The following is a 15,951-nucleotide window of genomic DNA, read 5'->3' as shown; positions in this document are numbered from 1 at the left end:
CAGGAGAACTTCTGCAAGAAAAGGACGGACGTTTCTTCCATGACCATGCTGTGTTTGTGCCCCTTCAACTGAGAGTTCCTGTGCTCAAAGTCTGCCATGACAACAAGTTAGTAGGGCATTTTGGGGTGACCAAAACCACCAATCTGCTTTGCAAACCTTTTGGTGGCCTACCCTCAAGGCAGACTGCCATGCTTACATAAATTCCTGCCCCATAGTTTTTGTTTTTTCGACACGTTTGTGTCAATCATTAGATTAATGGCTGCTTTATTATTTTTTAGTTATTATGCATCTGAACTCCTGATGATTGGTTGTAAGCCAAGAAACACGTAGAGTTAACAACTTAAGGATGCCTACAATCTAACAACCACTTGTACTGTAACTGTATATTTTTTATAACTACCATATTCATTGATTGATTGACTTTTTATTAATTTTCCTTATGTCTAATGATGTATTAAATGATGTTTTACACGAATACATGTTGTAAATCCTTTGTGATTACGCCCATTGTCCCTTTGGTTATATATTATTGATGTCCGGAATATATATTTACATTATACAGGCCAACTCTATATGCGCCTGGCCAATTAATTGATATTTATGCGTTGACATGTCTCGTTATAGTCCTGCTTTTCGTTCTCTCTCTTTTTTGGCATTGCTAATTGGGATGAGACATGTCAGCGTTCATAATATTGGTATGAACAGGTCACAACCCCCTTTATGTCATATAACCAAATACAGGGTGGCAAACACCCATTTCCCCTGACCTGACCAGCCATACTTCAGAACCCAGTGTATTATCTTTGTTATGAATCTTTCTAGTTTATCATAGCTTTCCACATCTTTATCTTGTTTTTTCCTTTTTCATCAGCTAGACACTTGCTGACTACTTTATGCATATTTTGATTCTGATTTAATTCAGAGCATACTTTTCCATCCCTTTACTTGGACTACTCCATTATGTGTCTCTTTACTACTCACTGTTCAATTTGGTAGTGGGAGGTTGGTCTGTGGTCTGGTTTTGTCTCATCCCTGGGGTTGCGATGTGCCCAGTTTGCGGCCCCTTACCCGCCCCATACCATGGTGGGGGCGGGCCTTGACCTCGACACATCGGCGTTATGTATTTGCGCCCAGTGTGCGGCGTCATATGATGCCGCACTACGGGCGTCAGTGTTCCACTCCACCGGGAGTCATGGCGACAGGAGGAGTGGACTCCGCCCCGATCACTCTGATCGTGAGTGGACTCTTCCCTCCTCCCTGTGCGCCACATTGACGTCCCTTCATGACGCTGGCGGGGACACGCCCCCTGCCTGGGGTATATGGCGGCGGCCTCTGGCTAGCCCACTCCACATGCTGCCTCAACCTGTGTAGGGATGACCGGCTCACGCTACACTTGCACCTCACAGGTAATCTCCTTCACTCTCCCCAGCCATCCATGCTTTTACACTTTCTACACTTATATCTCCCTTTAAAACACTTTCACTTCACTTCCCCCCCCCTTGTCTTATGCTCCTTACCACACTCCCCATTCACTCTCATCTGTTCATTTTTGGATGGTTTTCTCACTTCACCCTGACCCCCACTCACATTTCCTTTCTTCCCCCACAGTACTCCACATGCGCTTGTCAGGTTCCTCCTTTCTCGTTGGGCCATGGGTGTGTGTGGGATGTCCTGGTCCAGATGGCGGCCTCCTCCTTTTGGGATATACTTCTGGGGGGCTGGTCCTTGCCTCAACCCCGGGTGAGACTCTGCAGGCCGGTTTACCCTCCCATTTTATCAGTTACCCATCAACTTGTGAGTACTATTGTAGTTTTTGTTTTTTCGACATGTTTGTGTCAATCATTAGATTAATGGCTGCTTTATTATTTTTTAGTTATTATGCATCTGAACTCCTGATGATTGGTTGTAAGCCAAGAAACGCGTAGAGTTAACAACTTAAGGATGCCTACAATCTAACAACCACTTGTACTGTAACTGTATATTTTTTATATCTACCATATTCATTGATTGATTGACTTTTTATTAATTTTCCTTATGTCTAATGATGTATTAAATGATGTTTTACACGAATAATTGTTGTAAATCCTTTGTGATTATGCCCATTGTCCCTTTGGTTATATATTATTGATGTCCGGAATATATATTTACATTGGATACAGGCCAACTCTATATGCGCCTGGCCAATTAATTGATATTTATGCGTTGACATGTCTCGTTAAAGTCCCGCTTTTCGTTCTCTCTCTTTTTTGGCATTGCTAATTGGGATGGAGACATGTCAGCGTTCATAATATTGGTATGGACAGGTCACAACCCCCTTTATGTCATATAACCTCCGTACAGCTAAACGTCTCAGACCTAGACAAGCCAGAAGGGCTCTCTTCCTCACCTGATTTCAAATGCATCTCATGTACCGTCCGGGATCCAAGAATTGTAAACCTGATGCTTTATCCCGCACGTATCCAACATCAGATAACTCGCCAACGATAGACGCTATACTCCCTGCCTATAATTTCTTCCTACTTACGGATAACCTCTTGTCCAGGATTAAACTGGCCTCCACTCTAGACCAACTGCCCTCATTAGAACATCTGCAAGAAAAGGACGGACGTTTCTTCCATGACCATGCTGTGTTTGTGCCCCTTCAACTGAGAGTTCCTGTGCTCAAACTCTGCCATGACAACAAGTTAGCAGGACATTTCGGGGTGACCAAAACCACCAATCTGCTTTGCAAACCTTTTGGTGGCCTACCCTCAGGGCAGACTGCCACACTTTTGTCAATTCCTGCCCCATATACAATCACAGCAAAACTGAAAATAATAAATCATGGGGTCTCCTACGCCCCCTGCCTGTTCCCTCTAGACCCTGGGAACAGATCAGCATGGATTACATAGTGGAGCTACCACCCTCTGATGGGTTTACATCCATATTTGTTGTTGTGGATCGCCGTACAAAAATGGCTCATTTTATTCCTATGATTGGCACTCCTTCTTCCCCAGAAACAGCTCAGGCTTTTATCAAGGAGATCATACGCCTCCATGGGGTCCCCAGCAATATTGTATCGCATTGTGGGATCCAATTCACCTCTAAATTCTGGAAGGAGCTCTGTCTTGCTCTAGACATCGAGAACCACTACTCTTCGGCCTGCCACCCTCAGACCAATGGAATGCACGAACCAAACTCTTTAAGAGTACCTTCGTTGTTTCTTCACCTTTGTCCAGGTTCCGCTTCGGTCCCGGCTGTCTGGAACAGAGTAGAGTTTCTACACAACAACTTAGAGCTTAGAGGATACCATGGCCAAGGCACAGCTGGATTACCATCTATGGTCGAAGGCAGCAGGGGGGACCTTGCTCTTCAACCGGGAGACAAGGTTTGGCTGTCTACCAGGCATTTGAAGTTGGCCTGTCCCTCCAAGAAATTGGACCCTAAGTTCATTGGGCCCTTCTCTGTCCTGTCCCGATTCAACCCTGTTGTCTACAAACTCGAACTTACCAGATCCACCCTGTCTTCCATGCCTCCCTCCTGAAGCCCGTGGCCCCGAACCCCTTTGAGGAACGTGGGGCCCGTCCTCCGCCTCCCTCTATGCTTAAAGGGATTGAGGAGTAGGAGGTGGAGGCCATCTGGACTGCCGTAGAAGGGGCTGCGGATGCCAATTTCTGGTACAGTGGAGGGGTTACAGCCCAGAAGATAATTTCTGGGAACCCAAGTTGCATATCCATGCTCCAGATCTTCTCTGGCGGTTCTTTCAACGAGCTTCATCCCGGACAGGCGTCCGGAGGCCGCTCCTTCGGGGGGGGGCTCTGTAAGGGTCCAGGGCTTACTATGCATGCGCCAATGGTGCATTGCCACAAGAGGATAACTGAGCATGCGCCAAAGACGCCTCAGTGCGTCAACCCACACCTTGCGCAAAAGACCTGATGGAAAAAGGAAGGAAAATGCCCAGGAGGCGCACAGGAAGTGACCTCAACCTGATAGAAAAAGGCAGGAAAATGCCCAGGAGGCGCACAGGAAGTGACCTCAAACTTCCCTATATAAGCCCAGCCCAGACACTGCCAAATTGCTGGGTTATCCTCAGTTCCCCCTTGTTCCTGTGCTAGTGTGTGATCTGTCTGGCCCTGTTGTGACCTGGAAACCTATTTGACTACTCTTGTTTGCAGCTTGCCATTGACCTCGGATTTGTACCTTGACCATTCTACTTCTTTGCCCCTTTTGTACTTAGGGAGGCCTCCCCACTACTTCGGTCTCATCTCAGGTATGTGGCCTGCGTGACCGGGACCCTGATGTAAAGGGGGGACTCTGATGGGGGCCCTGATGTAAAGAATTGACTCTGATGGGGGCCCTGATGTAAGGAGGGACTCTGATGAGGACTCTGGTGTGATGGAGGCTTCTAAAGTTTTATTTCTTGAAGTTGTTTATTCATTTTATTGTTTTGATTCATTTATAAAACTGCATTTTTTCCGGCTGGCAATTTTTGGTAAATACACGATTTGGACATCACTGAACGGTTTGGAGGGCGTGTTCTATGACAATCGCATATTCTCGTCATCCTGTGACTTCCTGTTGTGGATATGGGACAGGAAGTGAAGGTGAATCTCCTGCCAGGGGTCACACCACCCCCCCTCAGTGTTGTACAGGAAGTAGTAGGTAGGGATGTATAAAGGGGCCAGTCTACTAGACAATGAAATATCACTTTGAGGGGGAGGGGCAGAATTTCCTGATATCCCCCCCCGGGAATAACACATAGAACCCCCGATTACCTCATCATCGGCGGTGATGTTATGGGATGGAGGCCTGACAAATGGACCACCCCCTCCTGTACAGTTCTGTGGAGAGGGAAGAGATGATCGGTATTAGTAAAGTGACGGATCAGTCAGAAGATGGCGGCAGACGACCCCACAGACATGACGGGTCTAATTATAGAAAATGTGTACAGATATTCGTCCTGAAAAACTTCATGTACATTCGTTCTGGGAGAATTAACCAAATGTTGATGGATTGATGATGATGATTCCATATGATTATTATCACCATCACCAGTCTATGGGATTATTATCCTGTGGCTCATCTATCAAATTGTAATCCAATAAAGATGGCCAAAGATCGGTCGTGTTTTTTTTGATCGGCCAGCCGTCTGATTAAATAAAAAGAAAGGAACAGATTCCTCCGTCCACAAAATACTTTATGGAATTAAAGTGGGCGGAGCTCCAGAGTTCTCGCTCTTTCTGCTGCTTCTGGATCATCACAAAGTGTTTCTTCTCCAGAAAAAGAACGTTCAGTTTCTTCCCTGAATTCTCCGTACTTTTATTTCATGCATAATACTTTTATATACATTTCATAATCTATTAGCGCTCATTCCATCTGCAGGTGAGAGGCGGCGCCCGCTGATTTATGTTATTAATAATCATAAGAACATTCGTCCCAAAGAGAAAACACCTGAAGAACATTCGATTTTTCCCCATCCCCCCACCCGCTGGATCCCTCGTACAGAACGAATGTACATGGAGTAGTGCTGGACGAATAGTTCTGGAGATTCTTTTATAAATAGACCCCAAAGTGTCACCTCCATTCCCTTACCTTGCAAGGGTCCCTTCTTGGCCACCGGCAGCACGGGAGTTTTGTGGTGGTCTCCATTATGCGGATCTCGCTGGGTTCTGCTGGGACTGTCAGATCTCCGGAATCCATCGACTTCTACAGAATAAAACACAAATTTATCATTCGGTGATGACAAGGACCGGGCAGGACCGGCTTTTCTTCTACAATGGGAATCAACACTTTTAAATCAAAACTGCATTTTATTACAGAGCAAAACCTCCATCCCCTCCCCCCTCCAGGGATACATATAGTCGATCGTTATTTTATATAGAATGATTTCCCTGCCACCTGCGTGGCACAGAGATCACCGCACACACATGGACGGGTCTGATGACAGGATGGGAGGGATTGGGGTCATAGGAAGTAATGATCAGTATGACAAGACCCCGCCTCCAGCATGGCTCATGTACCCACCTCCAGGGGGCGCAATGGACACATTGAGGGAAATCTACTAAGAGTGGAGCAGCCAAAATCTGGAACAACCAATCAACTTCTAGCTTTCATTGTTAAAGCTAAACTGAACAAGCTGAAGCTAGAGGCTGATTGGTTACTATGCAGAGCGACTCCAGATTCTGTCTGCTCCAGTCTAAGACCCCTTTCACACTGAAGGCATTTTTCAACCAGCGTTTTAGTGGCACTTCACTGTGAAAGTAGCCTTAGTATGGTTCAGGATGAGGGGAGGGGCGCTCACTTGTCCCTTCCCTTTCCTGACCTGCATGCTCGGATAAGGGTCTGGTATGGATTTTAGGGGGGCCCTACACCATTTTTTTTTATTATCTTGGCATTAGGGTTCCCCTTAAAATCCATACAAGACCAAAAGGGCCTGGCATGGACTGGGAAGGGGGACCCCCACACTGTTTTTTTGTTTTTTTTTTATTTTTTTGTTGGATTGGCTTGCAACCACGAGTCAATTTAAATGTAATTTTATTTTTCTTTAGAAATGTCAGTTTTGCTGCAGCAGGTTCTATACATGGTAGAGATGTTCCACTTTACAGGCAGACTAAGGGGACTCCCCAGGCACTATAGATAAAGGAATTTTTAATTTTCATTGTTTTACTGTATTATTTATTAAAATCACTGCTCTTGAAAGAACAATTGTTTTTAAAAAAATGTTTGCATTGATACATGTCCCCCAGGGCAGTACCCGGGCACCTTTTATGGCCAATACTTACATATAACCTTCAAAATGGGGACTTTTGATTTTTCATGGTCAGGTCCCATAGACTTTAATAGGGTTTGCGGCTCGGGCTGAACTTTTTCCCCATTTGGGAGTTCTGGTGGGAACCAAACCGGGGGGGGGGGGGGGGGGGTTGTTCGGCCCATCACTAATGACGACAAGTTAGGAGAGAAAGGCCAGCCGTAGATGGAGCAAACTTCTTTCCTGCAACCCCGTCGCATCACATCACAAACCCTCCCCACTCAGCACATTCAATTTGAATATGACTTCCTCAGGAGAGATGTCTGTGCTGCCATCTGGGCAACTTTATAGCCCCCCCAAAAAAAAGCCTCCCCCTTCCATTCACAATTAATCCTTCAATCTCCCAACATCATCGAATACCTCCAGTGGAAGAAACCTTTCAATCAATTTGTATGGTAATTGCAACTTACCCCCAATATCATGCAAGGCACCCTGTGATTGGAGGAGGGGGTGGATGCACAACACAATCTCCTCTACTCCAGTCACAGAACGCCTTGCCTTTGCTGGAAATAATCTAAGATGTTTACTGAATGGAGGAGCTGGAGTGCGAGTGATCGGCCGTGGTCTGAGTGCTCTCACCGGCATCAGATGTTTAGAACTTGCTGCACTGTACGGGGGGTGAGTTGCACATAACACCGCCGTCTGGACACACGGGACACACTCGCTTAGTGTGGTTGTATTTTAACAATGGATGAGTCAAATTATCAGCTTTAAACACCTGGAGAAAACGGCTAATGCCGCGTACACACGAGCGGACTTTCCGGCAGACTTTGTCCGGCGGACTGGACTCCGTCGGACAATTCGATCGTGTGTGGGCTCCAGCTGACTTTTTTTCCCTAAAGTCCGAAGGACCTAGAAATAAAACAGGTTTCAAATCTTTCCGACGGACTCGAGTCCGGTCGAAAAATCCGCTCGTCTGTATGCTAGTCCGACGGACAAAAACCGACGCTAGGGCAGCTATTGGCTACTGGCTATCAACTTCCTTATTTTAGTCCCTTCGTATATCATCACATACAAATCTGTCGGATTTTGGTCCATCGTGTGTAGGCAAGTCCGTTCGTTCGAAAGTCCATCGGAAAGTCCGCCCGTGTGTACACGGCATAACACCCACAAGAGTCAGTAAATGACCGCACACAAAAGGATCAGGTAGAACAGCCCTCAAAAATTCCACTCGCCCGCTTGCATTTTGCGAGTGGATTTTGAGGGCTGGCGAGAAGGGCTGCCTGGGAGTGGGGGGGGGGGCGAGCACCGACGATCACAAAGGGAAATAGATGATCAGAGCAGGGAACATCACGGCTTTCATTTCAATAGCTGTGTGTTCCCCCGCTGTGAGTTGTCACATAAGCCCCTCCTCTTTTTCCGGGACTATGATAGACAGATCACCCGTCCAATCCTAGGACGGCTGACATGTATCAAAGTTCCCTGGACAAGGGGAGGGGCTTATGTGATGGCGCACGGCGGGGGAACACACAGCTATTGAAATCAAAGCAGTGATGTTCCCTGCTCTGATCATCCAGCCGGCGGCTCTCCTCTCTTCCTCTCTACAGGTAGGCTGCATGGTGGGCACAGGCTGCATGGTGGGCACAGGCTGCATTGATGGGCACAGGCTGCATTGATGGGCACAGGCTGCATTGGTGGGCACAGGCTGCATTGGCGGACACAGATAAAGTTGGTTAATATTTTTATAACTTAGCTCTGCATAAAACATTTAAGTGTCATTTTGTGAGGGCGGGTTTAGGGGCCAGTTTAAGGGCGGGATTAGGGGCGGGGCAGGGTAGGGGTTGGGCGGAGCAACTGGTGGCAAGTAACCCTTGAGGTCTGGCTAGTAGCTCAGGACTTGAAATTTTGAGCCCTGTGCAAGAAAACAATATTACAATATGGGACAGGAAGTGAAGGGAAATCTCCTGCCAGGGGTCACCCCCCCCCCCCCCAGTGTTATACAGGAAGTAGTAGGTAGGGATGTATAAAGGGGTCAGTCTACTAGACAATGAAATATCACTTTGAGGGGGAGGGGCAGAATTTCCTGATGTCCCCCCTGGGAATAACACATAGAACCCCTGATTACCTCATCATCAGCGGTGATGTTATTGACTGATTCCTTTCCTGAACTTCCTCCTGGACAGTTCTGTGGAGAGGGAAGAGATGATCGGTATTAGTAAAGTGACGGATCTGTCAGAAGATGGCGGCAGACGACCCCACAGACATGACGGGTCTAATTATAGAAAATGTGTACAGATATTCGTCCTGAGAAACTTCATGTACATTCGTTCTGGGAGAATTAACCAACTGTTGATGGATTGATGATGATGATTCCATATGATTATTATCACCATCACCAGTCTATGGGATTATTATCCTGTGGCTCATCTATCAAATTGTAATCCAATAAAGATGGCCAAAGATCGGTCGTGTTTTTTTTGATCGGCCAGCCGGCTGATTAAATAAAAAGAAAGGAACAGATTCCTCCGTCCACAAAATACTTTATGGAATAAAAGTGGGCGGAGCTCCAGAGTTCTCGCTCTTTCTGCTGCTTCTGGATCATCACAAAGTGTTTCTTCTCCAGAAAAAGAACGTTCAGTTTCTTCACTGAATTCTCCGTACTTTTATTTCATGCATAATACTTTTATATACATTTCATAATCTATTAGCACTCATTCCATCTGCAGGTGAGAGGCGGCGCCCGCTGATTTATGTTATTAATAATCATAAGAACATTCGTCCCAAAGAGAAAACACCTGAAGAACATTCGATTTTTCCCCATCCTCCCACCCGCTGGATCCCTCGTACAGAACGAATGTACATGGAGTAGTGCTGGACGAATAGTTCTGGAGATTCTTTTATAAATAGACCCCAAAGTGTCACCTCCATTCCCTTACCTTGCAATCCCAAATTTTTGGCCATTCGCAGCACGGGAGTTTTGAGGTGGTCTCCATTATGAGGCTCTCGCTGGGTTCTGCTGGGACTGTCAGATCTCCGGAATCCATCGACTTCTTCTACAGAATAAAACACAGATTTATCATTCGGTGATGACAAGGACCGGGCAGGACCGGCTTTTCTTCTACAATGGGAATCAACACTTTTAGAGCAAAACTGCATTTTATTACAGAGCAAAACCTCCTTCCCCTCCCCCCTCCAGGGATACATATAGTCGATTGTTATGTTATATAGAATGATGTCCCTGTCACCTGCGTGGCACAGAGATCACCGCACACACATGGGCGGGTCTGATGACAGGACGGGAGGGCTCGGGGTCATAGGAAGTAATAGCCGGTATGCCAAGACCCCGCCTCCAGTATGGCCCATGTACCCGCCTTCAGGGGGCGCAATGGACACATTGAGGGGAATCTACTAAGAGTGGAGAAGCCAAAATCCAGAACAACCAATCAAATTCTAGCTTTTAGTTTTAAAGCTAAACTGAACAAGCTGAAGCTAGAGGCTGATTGGTTACAAAACGCCTTAATAGCAATTTGAAAGCACCACAAAACGGGTCTTTGTTTGTGTTTTTAAGGTCCCGTTGTCATGGGACCTAAAAAAAAAGGCACGCTGGCGCCCAAAAAGCGCTGGTAAAATGTTGCTAAAAGAGCACGGCAAATACGACCGGCGCTTTAGCAGTGTTTTAGCGGCGCTTCAGTGTGAAAGTAGCCTTAGTATGGTTCAGGAGTGGGGGAGCCGCGCTCACTTGTCCCCTCCCTTTCCTGACCTGCATGCTCGGATAAGGGTCTGGTATGGATTTTAGGGGGGCCCCACACCATTTTTTTTTTTTTTGGCATGAGGGTTCCCCTTAAAATCCATTCAAGACCAAAAGGGCCTGGCATGGACTGGGAAGGGGGACCTCCACACTGTTTGTTTTTTTTTGTATTGGCTTGCAACCACGAGTCAATTTATATGTAATTTTGTTTTTCTTTAGAAATGTCAGTTTTGCTGCAGCAGGTTCTATACATAGACAGAGCAAACTTCTTTCCTGCAACCTCGTCCCATCACATCACAAACTGTCCCCACTCAACACATTGAATTTGAATATTACTTCATCGGGAGCGATGGGATTGGAGGAGGGGGTGGATGCACAACACAATCTCCCCTACTCCAATCACAGAACGCCTTGCCTTTGCTGAAAATAATCCAAGATGTTTACTGAATGGAGGAGCTGGAGTGCGAGTGATCGGCCGTGGTCTGAGTGCTCTCAGATGTTTAGAACTTGCTGCACTGTACGGGGGGTGAGTTGCACATAACACCGCCGTCTGGACACACGGAACACACTCGCTTAGTGTGGTTGTATTTTAACAATAGATGGGTCAAATTATCAGCTTTAAACACCTCTAGAAGATGGCTAATTGGCCCTTTTATGGCCAATTACTTACATATAACCTTCAAAATGGGGACTTTTGATTTTTCATGTTCAGGTCCCATAGACTTTAATAGGGTTTGCAGCTCTAGCTGATCTTATTCCCTGTTTGGGAGTTCTGGTGGGAACCGAACTGGGGGGGTGTTCGGCCATCACTAATGATGACAAGTTAGGAGAGTATTTCTGCCCCCTCTGAGGGGGAGGGGGCAGAATTTCCTGATGTCCCCCCCAGGAATAACACATAGAACCCCCGATTACCTCATCATCGGCGGTGATGTTATGGGATGGAAGCCTGGAAATTGGATCCATTCTTGGACAGAGCTGTGGAGAGGGAAGAGATGATCGGTATTAGTAAAGTGACGGATCAGTCAGAAGATGGCGGCAGACGACCCCACAGACATGACGGGTCTCATTATAGAAAATGTGTACAGATATTCGTCCTGAGAAACTTCATGTACATTCGTTCTGGGAGAATTAACCAACTGTTGATGGATTGATGATGATGATGATTCCATATGATTATTATCACCATCACCAGTCTATGGGATTATTATCCTGTGGCTCATCTATCTAATTGTAATCCAATAAAGATGGCCAAAGAGTGTGGTCTGGACATGGCCGAGTGAAGACGTGTGCTTGAGGAGCTCCCGGTCCGACCCGTCCTTAACCAGCTTTTATTCAGCATATACCTTCTCGGTACACCTGGCATGTACTCCGCTGGGAAGCGGAGAGGAAAGCAGAGGAAGAGGGAATCCCCCAAACCGCACAGGAATACTGATATACAGCAGTACCTTTTAAACAACCAGGGAGCCTCCCCGATCACCAAGATGGCGGACGCCACGAGGCCTGGTCCTTCTGCTGAACGGCCGCGGGCCCCCTCTACCTCTCTATCGGGACCAGATAGTCTGGATGTGGACTGTAACATCCCGGAGGTGTTCCGACTGGGAACCGCAGCACAGTCACAGCAATCTCCCACGCCACTGATCCTACAAGCTGACGCTGAGTTGAGAGCCCTGCTACAGGCTCTCCCAACCCGTTCAGACATAGAAGCTATAGTCAGCAGAATGGAAGCAACTCACCGTAAGGAGATAGCTGTAGTGAGACAAGAAGTGCGATCACTATCGGAGCGAGTGGAGACTGGAGAAGCCTCAGTGACGGCAATGGAACGGCGGATATCGGCGGTAGAGGCAGCACAAACATCCCAGGCTGAGACTATTCTCACTCAACAACTTCATATGGAAGAAATCGAGGACCGCAGCAGGCGCAACAATCTACGCCTGAGGGGCCTGCCGGAAGCCACTGGATCGGAAGACCTGGCAGCATCTGCCCTCGCCATCTTCAGAGATCTGACAGGAACCTCATTCCCTCCTAACCTGTCCTTCGATCGAATTCACAGAGCACTCAGGGATGTCATCTGTCGAATCCACCAGTACTCACACAAGGAGCTAATACTCCGTACAGCATGGGAGAAAGGAGAACTGGAATTCGACGGCGCGGCTGTGCGTATCATGCCGGACTTATCTAGAGCAACACTACAGCGGAGGGCCCTGTTGAAACCAGTACTGGAGGCTGCCAGGCACAGCGGTCTCACATACCGATGGGGCTTCCCTATTTCGGTCACATTCAAGAAAGCCCAACACTCTTTTACTCTCCGGACCCCTGCAGATCTCCCTGCTCTATTCTCCTTCATGGACATAGAACCCATCGAAACACCTGACTGGCTGCAGCTGCTACAGCGCTCCAATCCCCGTTCCGGAATGTTGGGCATAAGAAGAGCCAGATTACCCAGACCACAGAGGAGCCAGCGCAGATCTCGTCCCAACCCTGCAGAAGCACCAAGAGAGGACTGAGCGGTACCTGTATTGCGTTGAGATACCAAAGACCAGCTTCCCCCCTGATGTTCCACTTCCCCTGTTTGTGTTTTGATAGATATTGTGAGCACCCCCCCCCCCCCCCCGGATGGTCACTCTTTAACAGGATGATAAATCATCGTTACCTCCTGGGAATCCCCCTCACGGTTTGAATGGCCCCCGTCCCCCCCCCTGACTGTGGTGTTCGTTGTCACCAGCCATGGGGAAGCATTAACAACTGGCGGGGAGAGAGAAAGGGGGAACCCGCTGTGTGGAATCTTCACATAGGCGGAGATGTATCGGAGTGCCCTCTGCATCTCTGCCCGTACGGGTACTCATGCTATTGAAGCGATCTGTGGAGAATTCCGGGGGGAGGGGCAGCGTGCAGTGAGGGGGGAGGCCATCTCCCCATACTCGCTGTGCGTGCTAGGGGAGAGCTTACACATCTCCTTTGAGTGGTCTTCCATCCCCTCGCCCCATCCAAACTATCTCCAACCAAAGCCTACTGTCACAGGACTTGAACACACTTTTTTTATACAGAAAGGCTAAGGAGACACCCTGGTAGTCACTCAGGAGACCTTGGAACATAATCTGGGGACACCAAATGTTTCAGCTTCTCCTGCCATGCTGAGGACACAAGGAATAGGTGCTCAACCCAGCGGACTAGATTAAAGGAACTTCACAGTTAGCTACTATATGTGCTTATCTAACACTGGGAGCTGAAGATATGTGGGGTGAACCGACCTGTGGGATTATGCTGTGATATACTGAAGCTACTGCGGTTGTATAGTCTAGAGAATACCCACTGCTGAAAGCTAAGATTTGAACAGTATTGGCTGGAATAAGCCATGCCCGTAATGCCATCAATATAACCGGGGGACCCTAGGGGATTTGCGGGGGAGGGGGTGAGGGGGAGGGAGTCGTCCGGAGGTGGGGGGGGGAGGGGGAGCACGGCTGTGGTCCCTACTGTTAATTTCCGGGTTTGTTATAGCACAAACGGACGGGGGATAAGTAATTACCTGGGTCCAAATGGATCTCTTAGTATGTTTCTTTTGTCCCCCTTTTGGGGGAGGGGGGGGGGGTTTGGTTTTTTCCTCTCATTATAAGCATTTAAGTTGTTACAGAGTTAATCATTAATCTACGTTATCAAGCTGGGGGGCGTGGAGTGGATCGGGAGACTCCCTCTCGGTCAGCTCTTACCTCTTCCCAATTAGGACGGAGCATCTCCCTGGAGTTAACAGGGACATGCTTCCTAGCAAATAAGTTTATTTGCATTTAGGTATACGACAGTCAGATTCAACTGTCAGTTATCTGTCTTTTTGGACGGTTACATACTCATCTCTTCTATCTTTCCTTTCTCTCTCTTTCTCTCTTTTTCTTTCTCTCTTCTATCCTACCCTCTATCCAACCCTTACTGACATCTATTTACTCCTCTCCCCTTTAACTCCCCCCCTCCCCCTCTCTTCAACCCACTCTCTTTACTAACACCCCTGGACCCGGGCGGCAATGGACACCATTACCATTCTCTCACTGAACACAAAGGGTTTAAATGTACCAGAAAAGAGACGCATGCTACTACATGACCTTAAAAGAGCGCATGCAGACATAGCGTTCCTTCAGGAAACGCACTTTAAGACCGGTAACCCACCATGCCTTAAAAATCGGTACTTCCCACATTGCTATCATGCCACTAATGTAGCAGCCAAATCTAAGGGAGTATCCATACTACTATCGGGAGTGGTGCCCTGGACATGTAGTGACACTTTGGTGGACACTGAAGGCCGCTATGTATTCATTAAGAGCTGGATAGGAGACAAGAAGGTCACGTTGGTCAACATATACGCCCCTAATGACCGACAGGATACCTTCCTGCACCGTATACTGACGTTACTGGCAGAATTCAGAGAGGGTCAACTGATCCTGGGGGGTGACCTTAACATACCCCTAGTCCCTACGGTAGACACTTCCTCGGGCGCCTCATCCATACGCAAGAGCACACACAAACGCATAATACGAGATCTTCACGGTGCCCAACTATTGGACATCTGGAGATTACACCACTCAGGCGACAGAGACTACACTTTTTACTCGTCCCCGCATAAAGTGTATTCGAGAATAGATTATTTCTTTGTCCCACACAGCCAACTAGAAGCTGTCCACTATGTGGAAATAGGCAATATTACATGGTCGGATCATGCGCCTATAACTCTGCGTTATAGCCTGACATCCACTCTGAACATTAGATCCAAATTTTGGAGACTAAATGAAAGCTTACTCCAGACACCAGAAGTAATGAAGGACGTCACAAATGAGTTGAAATGCTACTTTCAAACTAATGACACTGAAGACTGTGACCCTGGTATCTTATGGGAGGCCCACAAAACTGTGATAAGGGGGGTATTAATTAAGCATGGCGCTCGCATTAAAAGAGAAAGGGAGCAACAACTACTTCTACTCCTTCGTAAAATCCATGTAATTGAAACACAACACAAACAAACCCCAGTTTCCTCATTAGAAGCAGAACTACTCTCCCTCAGAAAGCAGGCAGTAGACCTACTACACTATAGAGCCAAAGCGGCACTACAAGTATGTAGAAAATTCTCCTACGAATCAGGGAATAAGTGCGGGAAACTACTAGCCAAAGCAGTTAGAAGTCATAAATTAACCACATATATCCCCCATATCACAGCTCCATCGGGACAGAAAAAGACCACACCAACCCAGATAGCGAAGGAATTCAGGGACTACTACTCATCCCTATACAACCTCCCAGTACGACCCCCGAACAACGCGACGATAGATGATTACATATCGACAGCTCAAATACCCCACATCTCGACGACAACAAGTACAGACTTGGAAAACCCCATTACCGTGGAGGAATTACAGCGAGCGGTAGGTGGGATGAAACCCGGCAAAGCTCCGGGCCCTGATGGGTTCACCCTACAATACTACCAAACCCTCCTGCCGCT

General features: G+C 47.4%; 1 protein-coding gene across 1 annotated transcript in view; it reads right to left on the bottom strand.

Annotated features, from left to right (window-relative positions):
• LOC141145678 (uncharacterized) overlaps positions 1-15,951 on the bottom strand; it is a 703,163-nt gene that overhangs the window by 62,231 nt on the left and 624,981 nt on the right. Inside the window, exons 9-13 of the mRNA XM_073632527.1 lie at positions 11,388-11,450; positions 9,664-9,780; positions 8,853-8,912; positions 5,572-5,685; positions 4,755-4,820 (exon numbers count right to left, since the gene is read on the bottom strand). Of these exons, the coding sequence (XP_073488628.1) occupies positions 4,755-4,820; positions 5,572-5,685; positions 8,853-8,912; positions 9,664-9,780; positions 11,388-11,450 (420 nt within the window). The remainder of the gene's footprint in view (positions 1-4,754; positions 4,821-5,571; positions 5,686-8,852; positions 8,913-9,663; positions 9,781-11,387; positions 11,451-15,951) is intronic.

Source organism: Aquarana catesbeiana, linkage group LG05 (assembly GCF_042186555.1).
Source record: "Aquarana catesbeiana isolate 2022-GZ linkage group LG05, ASM4218655v1, whole genome shotgun sequence".
In the NCBI taxonomy this organism is placed as follows: domain Eukaryota; kingdom Metazoa; phylum Chordata; class Amphibia; order Anura; family Ranidae; genus Aquarana; species Aquarana catesbeiana.
Note: the sequence above shows the minus strand (reverse complement) of the source record. Positions and strands in the feature narration are given on the sequence as shown.